At 47.0% G+C, this 11276-nt stretch overlaps 1 protein-coding gene across 1 annotated transcript in view; it reads left to right on the forward strand.

Moving 5' to 3' along the window:
- WFDC8 (WAP four-disulfide core domain 8) overlaps positions 1-11276 on the forward strand; it is a 68055-nt gene that overhangs the window by 48384 nt on the left and 8395 nt on the right. Inside the window, exons 2-3 of the mRNA XM_045295491.1 lie at positions 2248-2357; positions 6741-6878. Coding sequence (XP_045151426.1) covers positions 2248-2357; positions 6741-6878 — 248 coding nt within the window. The remainder of the gene's footprint in view (positions 1-2247; positions 2358-6740; positions 6879-11276) is intronic.

Raw genomic sequence — 11276 nt, forward strand, 5'->3', positions numbered from 1 at the left:
CCTGTGTCCTTCCAGTGAGCAGCCGTGGCCATCACTACAAGCCTCCACGATTGCTTCTGCGATTGTCCCGTTTCTTTCTTTGAAACAATGTAATTGGGACACGAGTTCAATCATATCAAGAGGAGTTGTACAGTCATGACCACAACCGATTTGAGAACATTTTCTGCTTTTTCTTGTACGATTTATTATTAGCTCCCCCTTCCCCCGCCCCCTCCCCTGCTATACCCCCAAGAAACTATTCATTCAAATCACTGTTTCTATAGATTCACTCAGCCTGGATGTCGCATACCACTTCTGTTTAGCTGAAGTGGCCCTTTCTTGGAACATAACAAGTGTCCCTGCAGGCAGGTACTGTGTCCCTGCTCTGGGGGCTCTGGTCTTTAGGGTTCCTGCTGTTCCCCTGCCCCAGGGCACAGTTCTGAAGTGGGCCCACATTCCAACCTCTGGGCCAGCAGCAGTGGGATCTAATATCTGCCCCAAGGGTAGTGGAGTGCCTGCTCTCCCCCTCCTCCTCCGATTCAGGCTTTGATTCATTAGGGAAGTTTTGACGTGGCGTTTCTCCTCTCTTCCATAGTGGGTGCTACCCTCCTGACCCCCATCCTGACCCGGTTCTGTGCCAGAAGGAAGGCGTTGGCAGAACACTCCAAGTCCTTTCTGAGTGTTCAGTGGGTTTCCTGGAGGAGAAACCTACAAGCGGGTAAGGATTCCCCCACATTTCAGTTCCCCAGGGACTTACCCATCCTTGGCCAGTGTACCTTAGACTTTAGCAATTTGCTAATCACTAGAGTGGATTCTTCTGACCAGTGACTGGCAGATCAATAATTGAGTCTTCTTTCTGCCCGTAGGCGCTCACCATTCCCTTGATTTCTGACTAGAATCTGGCTGCCCTGTCATCTCGGCACTCCAGTGGGTTTGGGGAAGTGGTCCAGCTTTCTTTTCAATGTAAGTTTTGCGGTGACAATTTTTCAGCTCGCTACATCTCTGTGTAGAAACCAGAAGCCCCCTTCCTTTTAAAATCTATCTCTCCCTTTCCCCTCTTCCCTGCAGAGCTAGAAAAGAATGCGGGCTCTGAGCCCCATGTCCAGATAGTCTATTGAATCGTTTTGAGGGGGGCTCTAGGGAGTGAAACTTGCTGGGGTGGGGGAGGGGGGCTCTAGGAATTGGTGAAATTGTGATTACACATCGGGCTGCCAACTGCAAGGGCAGTAGTTTGAAACCACCCGCTGGTCCTTGGGAGAAAGATGAGGCTTTCTACTCCCATAAGGAGTTACAGCTTTGGAAACTCACAGGGGCAGTTCTACCCTGTCCTATAGGGTTGCTATGGGCCAGTATTGACTTGATGATAGTTTTTTTTTTAAAGGAATTGATAAAAAAATATATCTCTCTATCCAGATTGTTATAATGTGTAGCTTGGATGGAGAATGTCTTCTCTTGGTAGAAAACGCAAGAGGACAATGGCCTGGCAGTGTAAATGAATTGTAGATGGGGGGATTGCAGTCGGACTGTTTGGTTTTCTGGGAGTATCACAGTTTGCATAGCACTCGATGGAATCAGAAGAAGGCCTGGGTTCACCGAGGAGTCCCTGAGGAATGCCGAGTTGAGCACTGGATTAGAAGTTTGGAGGTTTGAATTCACCCAGAAGCACCTTGGAAGAGAGGCTTAGAGATTTACTGCTGGAAAACCAGCTACGGAAAGCCCCTGGAGCCCAGTCTGACTTTGACAGACCTGGGGTTGCCAGGGGCCACAATTCACTGGATGGCCACTGGCTTGGGTTTTGTTTTGTTTCTTTGTTCATCAAAGGCTGTTGGAGGTCTTGCTTATGTGCTTGTACCACGACCCACTGGCATTTGAGAAGTTCATACCATGTGGTCCTTGTCTTCAGTGGAGCAAAGAAGAAGGGTTCATTAGTGTCTGGGGTTGGCTTAGCAAACCAGTCCTGCAAATGAGTCCCAACACACCCACGTGATCTTCACATGTGGCCTATTACTTTGGAGGAGACAGTGGCCAATAGCTGGGTAGGACAGACCATAGCCCCATGGCAGAGGGGGGGACAGTGAGGGGGCATCCAGAGTGGATGTCCTAACATGCTGAACTGATGTTTAGGGGGAAATTGATTCGGCTGGGTCTACCTTCTTATCAGGAAGGTAAGGATTGGATGGTTCATCTCTCAGCCTCCTCTGCATACGGGCGGGTCTTCCTCTGGCTTGGGCCTGATCTCCACCCCTCTTTTCTTCCCACCCCACCCAGGCGTCTTCCTCGCCACAGCTCCAGCTTCTCCTGGAGGAAAGGAGCCCTCCTGCTGCTCGTCCTCCTCTTTTTGGAGCCAACGTCAGCGTCCTTGTTCTTCAAATCCAAAAGTGGGTTCTGGAAAGCCGCAGCTGCCATCGTGTAGAAGGCCTTCTTGTGGACGGTGGGATTAGACATGGGGCAGATTCCAGTGTCAGATGAGGCCACCTCTAGGCCCTACTCCCTCACTCTGAGTGTCCCCAATTCCCCCCTTACCTGTTCCTCCAAAGGACTTCCCTAACCTTTCCTGATCCATGACGTCCTCACGTTTAACTGCTTTAAGGAGCCAGCTATAAGGCAGGACTCCTGGTGACCCAAGGGTTAAGTGCTTGACTGCTAATAGGTGGGCAGTTAGAATTCACCCAGGGGCTCCACAGAAGTGAGGTCACAGACTAGCTAACCCCACGGAACAGTTCTTACGCTGTCCCATGGGGTCACTAGGAGTCGAAAGCTGATTCAGCATTACTTAACCACAACACACAACAGATAGGAGCCTGAAGGCAGGGGTGAATGAGGTGGGTGTTGCAGTGGTTGTGGAGAGAGATGGAGGAGGGATTGGGTGTGACCTTGAAGAAGTGGTAGCAAAGAGAGAGAGGAGATGGGCTTTAGAGACAGGTGGAGGAGACAGCATTGGCAGAAGCCATGATTGGATGCTGAGGTAGCAAAGAGAAAGGAGGGAAGGATGAATTCCAGGATTGGGTGCTGATGGCAAATATCAAAATGGAGAATAGAGGATCAGAAGGCACTAGTCCAATTTTGAATAATTAGAGACATATTTTGAATTTTTTATGGACCAACCATATTTTGAATTTTTTATGGACCAACCATATTTTGAATTTTTTATGGTGTTTTCCCTGGGCAACTGGAGATAAGGACCTTAGTCCTCGAAGGGCAGATCGGTTTGTAGGAAGATGTGGGACTCACAGTTGGGTGGGAGGAAATGGAGCAGTGACAGCAGATCAAAGCCAGAGCTCTAGGAAATACCACAGTGAATGCCAGAGAAGTCTGGGGTGGAGGGTGGCTCCTAGGAGAAGACTGGACACCCAGGTAAGTGGCTGAGAAGGGTGGCCAGGGAGGCAGGAGGAGTCTCCAGGAGAGCTCACCTGAAAGGGGCAAAGAGGAGAGATTGGCTGAAGTCCAAACAAGTGGCTCCTACAAGCAGAAATAGGTGAGGTTATCACTTCCCAGGGAGGTGGTATGTCCTCACGATCCCTAGGACCACCCCCCCACCACAAGTTTTTTTACATATGCACAAGAAAAATGCAATGTTCACCTTGTGAAAACTGTATACTTCATACATAGATGCACACACCCATATACCACGTATACTCGAGTATAAGCCAACCCAAATATCAGCTGAGGCACCTAATTTTACCACAAAACCTGCATTAAGAATGTGCTGAAAAACTCGGCTTATACTCGAGTATATACGGTCTATATGCAACTACACAGTGAAACATCAAGTCCAAAATGCTGACAGTTGTGTTAGGCCGGGTTGACTTAGAGAAACTAATCCAGTGAGACTCATATCTGTAGCAGAGAGAGCTTTATATCAAGAAGTAATTATATATCAAGAAAACATCCAAAAAAGGAAAGAAAACATTCCAGCCCAATCCAACTCAAGTCCGTAAGTCCAATACGAGTCCATAAATCCCTCTTCAGACTCACGCAGTCACATGCTATGATGCAGAATGCAGAAATCTCACAGGCTGGTGGGTGCAAAGTCGTGTGGATCCAAAGTCCATAGGAAACATCACAGGGCTCCAGCAAGTCTCAGGGTGGCCAGCAAGCAGGAAGGTGAAGGCAGAGAGCTAGGGTCCCCTTACTAGGCTGTCTTTTTACCCTCTGGACCGGTTCCCTATTTGATTTGGTTAACTTCCTCTGAGCCCAAACCAACAACAATGGTTCCCAAGTAGTCGACTACCCCCTGGTGCCCAGTAGACTACTTTTGGGGGACTTAGAGCACACTTAAAATAAGAAAAGGCATCTTAAATCACACTTTAGGGAGCCCTGGCAGCACAGTGGCTAAGTGCTGGGCTGCTAACAGAAAGGTTGGGAGTTCCCAACCACCAGCAGCTCTGCAGGAAAAAGCGATGGCAGTGTTTGCCCGTGGAGATGACCGCCCTGGCTCTCAACAACAACCACAACTACTAAAACAAAAAGATGGCACGGGCTGGGATATCCTATGGAGGAAGTTTAGTCTGTCCTATAGGACTGCCGAGTTAGCATGAACTCGATGGCAATGGCAATGGGTTTTAATGGGTTATGTCTCACTTTCGGAGTCCCTGGGTGGACTCCTAAATGATGAACACACTCAAGTACTAATCAGAACGTTGGCAGTTCGAGCCTATCCAGAGGTGCCTCAGAAGAAAGGCCTGGCACCCTGCTTCTGCAAGGTCACAGCCGTGACAGCTTTGTGGAGTGTCGTTAGGCTCAGCACACCTGGAGCTGCACACCATGAGCCCAAGCCCACCTGATGAGGATGTGTACCTTTTGGGGGGCCGAGCCTCATTTTCGGGAGATTTGGATGCAGACCCCAGCTAATGTGTCTTTTGAAAGATGTGCAGATAATTTCCATGTACTCGCCAGGATGGGAACCAGATAGCCTTTTTAGCAGCAGGCTATCTTTGGAGGCAGCATCGAAGGTGAGATGAAGCAATAGAAGTGACAAGTACCGAAAGCTCGAGTAGCCAGTCCATGGGAGAGGCACAGGGCTTCCCGGGTGAGTTATGGGTTGTGAGTTCTACATCTGACCCTCCTTCACGGTCTTATCCTAGTCTGATCTCCTGTTTTTACATCTGTGCTATTAGGAGGTTGGTGCTAATAATAAATATGCTCCTTCCAATTCTCCAATTCTTTAATTATAAGATGCAGTGTCACCCCGAAGTCTCACGCCTTTCTGGTTCACTTTCACAGAAGAGAGCCTCAGACTAGACCCAGAGCCCATTAAGCATCGGAGCTACCCAGTGCCCTAATAAATTATCTGTAGCTCTGGGGTGGCTAGGTTCTCTTTTTCAGGGTCTCCCTGGATGGAAACGATCTTGTCAGCGAAGGCTATGACTGATGGGGAGAAGACCCCAAGGCTGCTTTCTCTTATCAAGTCAGAATAGCATGACAAGGGCATGATTCCGAAGAGGAAGAGAGCTTTATTCAGGGTATAAAGAGAAGAACTTGGCAAAGGGGTACGTGATAGACCCCAAAGCAATGCAATTACGTGTCTGCCTGCAGTTTCCCAGGACCAAGCTTTCCCACATTTCGCATGATAATGAGGGCTTTGCAAGTAGATACCTCGAGGAACGAGGAGAAGATGTCCTCGAGTAGCTTGGTTTATTAAGATGAGGCAGCCAACAGTTGTTTTCCATGATGGAGTCAGCTGTGAAGGCTTCTGGGATACCATGCCGGACTCACTGTGGGATGGTACGCTTGTGCAGTCTCCTTTCTAGGGTGGGCAACCCTCCTCTTCTTCGGCTTTAGCTTGGGGACGGTGGGCTTTTCACTGCACATGATTGGGATGTGGTTTCCTGAAAAACACACAAAAAACCAGCTTTAGTGGAGTCTGCGATAGGGTAGTTAGCTCACCCTTTCTGTTTGGTGGTTAACTCACCCTTTCTGAATGCGCGTTTAAGCAGCTCCCTGAGATTTTCCGTTGTCATTTAATTTAGGAGGATTTCTAAGATGATTTAGGAAGGGGCTCCTGGGTCCCCCCCTCTCTCTATGGATGAATCCATATGGATGCGTGAATCCTGGAGGAACTGCTCAACACAGCACTGAAAACAGGGAACCATGTCGAGCCCCAAAGAGAGGAAGCAGAACCCAGGCTTGCCTAGCTCTTATCTACTGGAGACTGTGGTCGGTGCTTTATAGACATCATCTCACTTAATTCTTATGAGCAGCCTTTCAAGTAGGGATGGTGGTCCCCCTTTTACCAATGGGCAGTTTATGATTCAAATAAAGGAAGGCACTGTCCCAACATCATTGAGCTAGGCAGTATTTTAGTCGGGCTCTCAAGCCGGATCTGTCTGACAACAAGGTTGCTCCCACTCAGTCACTGCTATCCCATTAACAGGTAGGGGTTAGGTACACAAACTCAGATGGGCCTCGGGGCGCAACACCAGGCCTCTTGACTCCTATTTCCATGGTGTATCCATCACTCCACTAATCTCCCTGATTCACTAAGACACAGAGATAGAGGAATTTGGCTCTTGAGTTTTAAGGCAAAGATCCTTACCCAAGCCCCTGGGTGCTCCTCTTTCAAGACTACATGGCCACACACCCCTGATTCTGATCCCTCTACATGCACCAGAGGTAGTGAGAGGTAGACTCGGGTCCTAAATGCAAGCAGAGTGAAAACCGGGGATTTAAGGTATGGGCTGGGAGAATTGAAGGTACCAGGAGAAGAGAAGAGCTAAAATGTTCAAGGGATGTGTATCTGGTCATTTCTTTCTTTCTTTCAGTGAAGCCAGGGAAGTGTCCCAAAGAGAAGGAGAAGTGTCTTTCTTTGAATTATACCTGCCAAACTGACTTCGACTGTTCCCACTACCTGAAGTGCTGCAGTTTCAACTGTGTGAAGACATGCTTGGACCCGTACAAAGGTAGTGGCACCCAGCTTGAACACCAAGACGCTTTTTATAGCCCTTCTTGCTCAAGAGCTAAGAGAACAATTTCCTCAGCTGTCAGGGCCACGGGCTCAGAGCTCATGCTTCTCTCAGTTCCTCAGACTCACAACCCTCAACTACAAGCCACGAGTCTAGGCATAGTGGACATCCACGGGGTACTATTAATGCCAGTCTACTCTTCAACATTCTATCATCCACAAAAAGTCTATGATTTCTTCCCTGCCCATTCATCATCAAGAAACTCTGCTTGGCTCTGGAGTAAAAACAAATCCGAGTCAGCTGAGATGTGGGTTCTTTTTGAACCCTTTGACCTCCCAGAGAGTGTTCTGGGAACTCAATATTGTTGTTGTTGTTGTTAGGTGCTGTGGATCCCAGTTCTGACCCACAGCGATCCTATGTGCAATGAGGGAAATACTGCTGGCTCCTGCACCACCCTCATGATTGTTCCTATGCTTGAGCCCATGGTTGCGGCCCCTGTGTTGATCCATCTCACTGAGGACCCTCCTCTTTTTCACTGCCCCTCCACTTCCCCAAAGTTGATACCCCTACCTAGGGACTGATCTCTCCTGACAACCTGGCCAACATGTATGAGACAAAGTCTCCCCATCCTTGCCTCCAGGGAGCACTCTGGTTGTATTTCTTCCAAGACATTTAGATTTATCCTTTTTATTCTCTGGCACCACGTCTCAAATGCATCAATACGTCTTCAGTCTTCTTTAGTCAACGCCCAACTTTCACACGCATTTTGAGGCAATGGAAAAACCAAGGCTGTGTCAGGTGCACCTCAGTCCTCAAAGTAACAACCTTGATCTGCAGGATCCTGAAGAGGTCTTGGGCAGCAGATTTACCTAATGCAACTCCTCTTTTGATCGCTTGACTACTGCTTTCTTGAGCATTGACTGTGGACCCAAGCAAGACAAAATCCTTGACAACGTCAACCTTTTCTCCACGTATCATGTTGTTACTATGGGTCCCGTTGTGAGGATTTGGGTCTTCTTTACATTGAGTCAGTCAGTGCTACGGAAGGCTGTAGTCCTTGATCTTCATCAGCAAGTGATTCGAGTCCTCTTTGATTTCAGCAAGCAAGGTCATGTCATCTTCAGATTGCGGGTTGATAATAGGCCTTCTTCCAACCTTGATGCCACACTCCTCTTCACACAATCCAACTTCTCTAATGATTTGCTCCGCAGAGAGATTGAACAAGGATGATGAGAGGCCACAACCCTGTAGTGCAACTTTGCCGGTTTTAAATCCTACAGTACAGTGAACCCTCATTTATCGCGGTTAATCGGTTCTAGACCCTACCGTGATAAATGAAATTCCACGAAGTAGGATTCCTTATTTGTAAATCAAATATTTTCGTAGTTAGAGCATAGAGGACATGAAAAAACACCCTTTAGTCACCATTACACTCATATTACCCAATTTATTAAACGAAAAAGGGAAAATACAGTAAAACATTTTGTACGTTACAATTATCAGTTATTATTTATTATATTATTTATGGCATCAAGCATGTACAGTATGAGCCAATCAGTGGCAGTAATGACAGAGCATGCGCTGTTACGCAAAAACCCCTATAGAGTGAAGCCGCGGAAGTCGAAGCGCGAAGTAGCAAGGGTTCACTGTATTCCCTTGTTCTGTTAGCACAGCCACTTCCTGATCCCTGCACATAGTGCAGCTTGAGAAGACAAAGCAAAATTATCATGAAATGTACAAATACTTAGAATTAGCAAGACAAAATGGAAGAACACGCTCAGCATATCTTACATGGAAAGACCTCAAGAAAAAAGTTAAGCCTCACGTTACAATATCGAAAGCTTCTATGAGCAAACTACGGACTGAAGAAGGAAGCATCAAAAGAAGATAGAACGAGTACCCAGACTCACTGTACCACAAAGAACTGGACCTGCCGTTTCCAGAGGTAACATATGCTGCTGAAGGAAGGAGTTCAAGCTGCACTGAAAGCATTAGCCAGAGCCAGGTTTCAGAAATTGTTGGAATACCGATGGAAAGGTTCCAACAAGCTGATGAAGACTTGGAAGTGCTTACTAGTTGATGTAAGACATTTGGAAGACGGCTCCTTGGCCAATTGAGTTCAACGCAGTGAACACATCATTTATAGCATATCGCGAGCTTTCGAAAGTCATTCTTGCGGTCACAGAGCTTCTTCTGGCTCTTAATGGTCCTCGAGGACAGGGTGGAACTGCCCCAAGCATTTCTTGAGGGGAGTAGAAAGCCTCATCTTTCCCCTCAAAGATGTATTAGCCCAACAAATGTCTAGCGCCAATGCCCTTTGGCCAAAGGCTACCATGAACACATCTAGAGTCGAACAAGTTGATGTATTACACATTCCAACATGGGAGAATTCTCACCCCAGAGAATCATGGGTAAACACCCTAGGAAGAAGTTGTTCTCATGAACCTATGAATGGATTTGGGCTCTGGTTAGGTGCTTTTGGAAAGAATATAAGGAAGTGGGATTTTGTTGTAGACTGAGTGTTGTCAATTCCATGAGTTGGGATGTCTTATCTCTTGAAGGAACAGAGTGAGTCTTATCTCTTGAAGGAAGAGACTGGTGATACAATTTTAATTGTCAGAGAAGCATCCAGCACTCAATATAGCAAAGAGAGAAACCCGGACTTGTGGGTTTCACAATGTTCTTGTTTTGCCTCCCTTTACCGTGCTCTTAACGTGACCTGGTTTGAGGACATGTTCTGTGGGGTTGGTTATGTCTAACGAAAGGATAACATGGCTTAGCCATGAGCATCAGGTCACTTTCCAGACACCCAGGAACTACTTTTGTTCGTCTTTATTTTTTAGTTTTCTATTTTTTTCCCTAGATACCAAGCACTATGTTGTTGCTGTTGTTGTTGTTGGGCGCCATTGAATTGGTTCTGACACATAGCTACCCCACGTTCCACAGAAGGAAACACTGCCTGGCCCTACAGCCTCCTCATCATTGTTCTTCTGTTTGAGTATTTTTGTAGCCACTGCATCAATCTATCTCGTCAAGGGCCTTTCTCTTTTTTACTTCCCCTCCACTTCACCAAGCATGATGTCCTTCTCCAGGGACTGGGCTCCCCTGATAACATATCCAAAGTACATGAAAGTCTCCCCATCCTTGCCTGTAAGGAGCATTCTGGCTGTCTTCTCCCTGGACAGATTTGTGAATTCATTTGGCAATCCACCACACACTTGCCATAGTCTTCACCAGCACCATAATGCAAACACATGGATTCTTCTTTGGTCTTCGTTATTCAATATCCAACTTTCACATGCAGATGAGGTGGTTGAAAATACCACGCCTTGGGTCAGGTCAGTTTAGTCCTCAAAGTGACCTCCTGGCTTTTCCACACTCCCTGGTCCGGTACCATCTTCACGAGGGTGTGTCTGAGGCCCTTGTTGCCATCACTGTCAATCCATCACGTCAAAGGTCTTCTCTTTCTCACTGCCCCTCGACGTTACCAAGCATAGTGTCCCTACCTTTCAACCAGTCCTTCCCGATGACATGCCCAAAGTACACGAGCCAAAGTCTTACCATCCTCATCGTGAAGGAACATTTTGGCAGCATTTCTGCCAACGTCGATTTGCTTGTTCTCTGGCAGCACCTGGTACGTTTGTTATGCATCGCTGATATCATAATTCAAAGGCATCCATTCTCCTCCAGTTTTCCTTATTCATTGCACAGCTTTCACAGGCACGAGGTGATGAAAAATACCACGGCTTGAGTCAGGTGCACTTTAGGGTTCAAAAGGGACACCTTTGTTTTTTAACCCTTCGCAGCGATCTTTCGTAGCATGTCTGCTCGGTGCAGTAGCTCGTTTGATTCACTGACTGCTGCGTCCACGAACATTGATTGAAGATCCAAACGAGTGAAAGCTGACAGCTCCAATGCTTTCCTCTGCTTGTTGTGATGTGATGTTTGGTTCCGGTTCCATTTAGTTGTAGTCGGTCCGAAGGCTGTCATCTTTGAACTACATCAGCAAATGCTGCAAGCCCTCGTCACAGTCAGCAAGCAAAGTTGTGTCATCTGCAGACCACAGGCTGTTAATGAGCCTTCCTCCAATCCTGAGACCATGATCGTCTTGGATTATTTGCTCAGCATAGAGGTTGAACAAGTACGGTGGTACACATCTTTCCTGATTTTAAAAAAAATCATTTTATTAGGGGCTCATACAACTCTGATCACAATCCATACATATATCAATTGTATAAAGCACATCTGTACATTCATTGTCCTCATCATTCTCAAAACACTTGCTCTCCATTTAAGCCCCTGGTATCAGCTCCTCATTTTCCCCTCCCTTCCCCTTCCCTCATGAACCCTTGATAATTTATAAATTATTATTTTGTCATATCTTGTACTGTCCGA

The sequence above is a fragment of the Echinops telfairi genome, unplaced genomic scaffold, assembly GCF_000313985.2.
Source record: "Echinops telfairi isolate 266 unplaced genomic scaffold, ASM31398v2 ScPeMD7_5592;HRSCAF=6446, whole genome shotgun sequence".
NCBI classification, from domain to species: domain Eukaryota; kingdom Metazoa; phylum Chordata; class Mammalia; order Afrosoricida; family Tenrecidae; genus Echinops; species Echinops telfairi.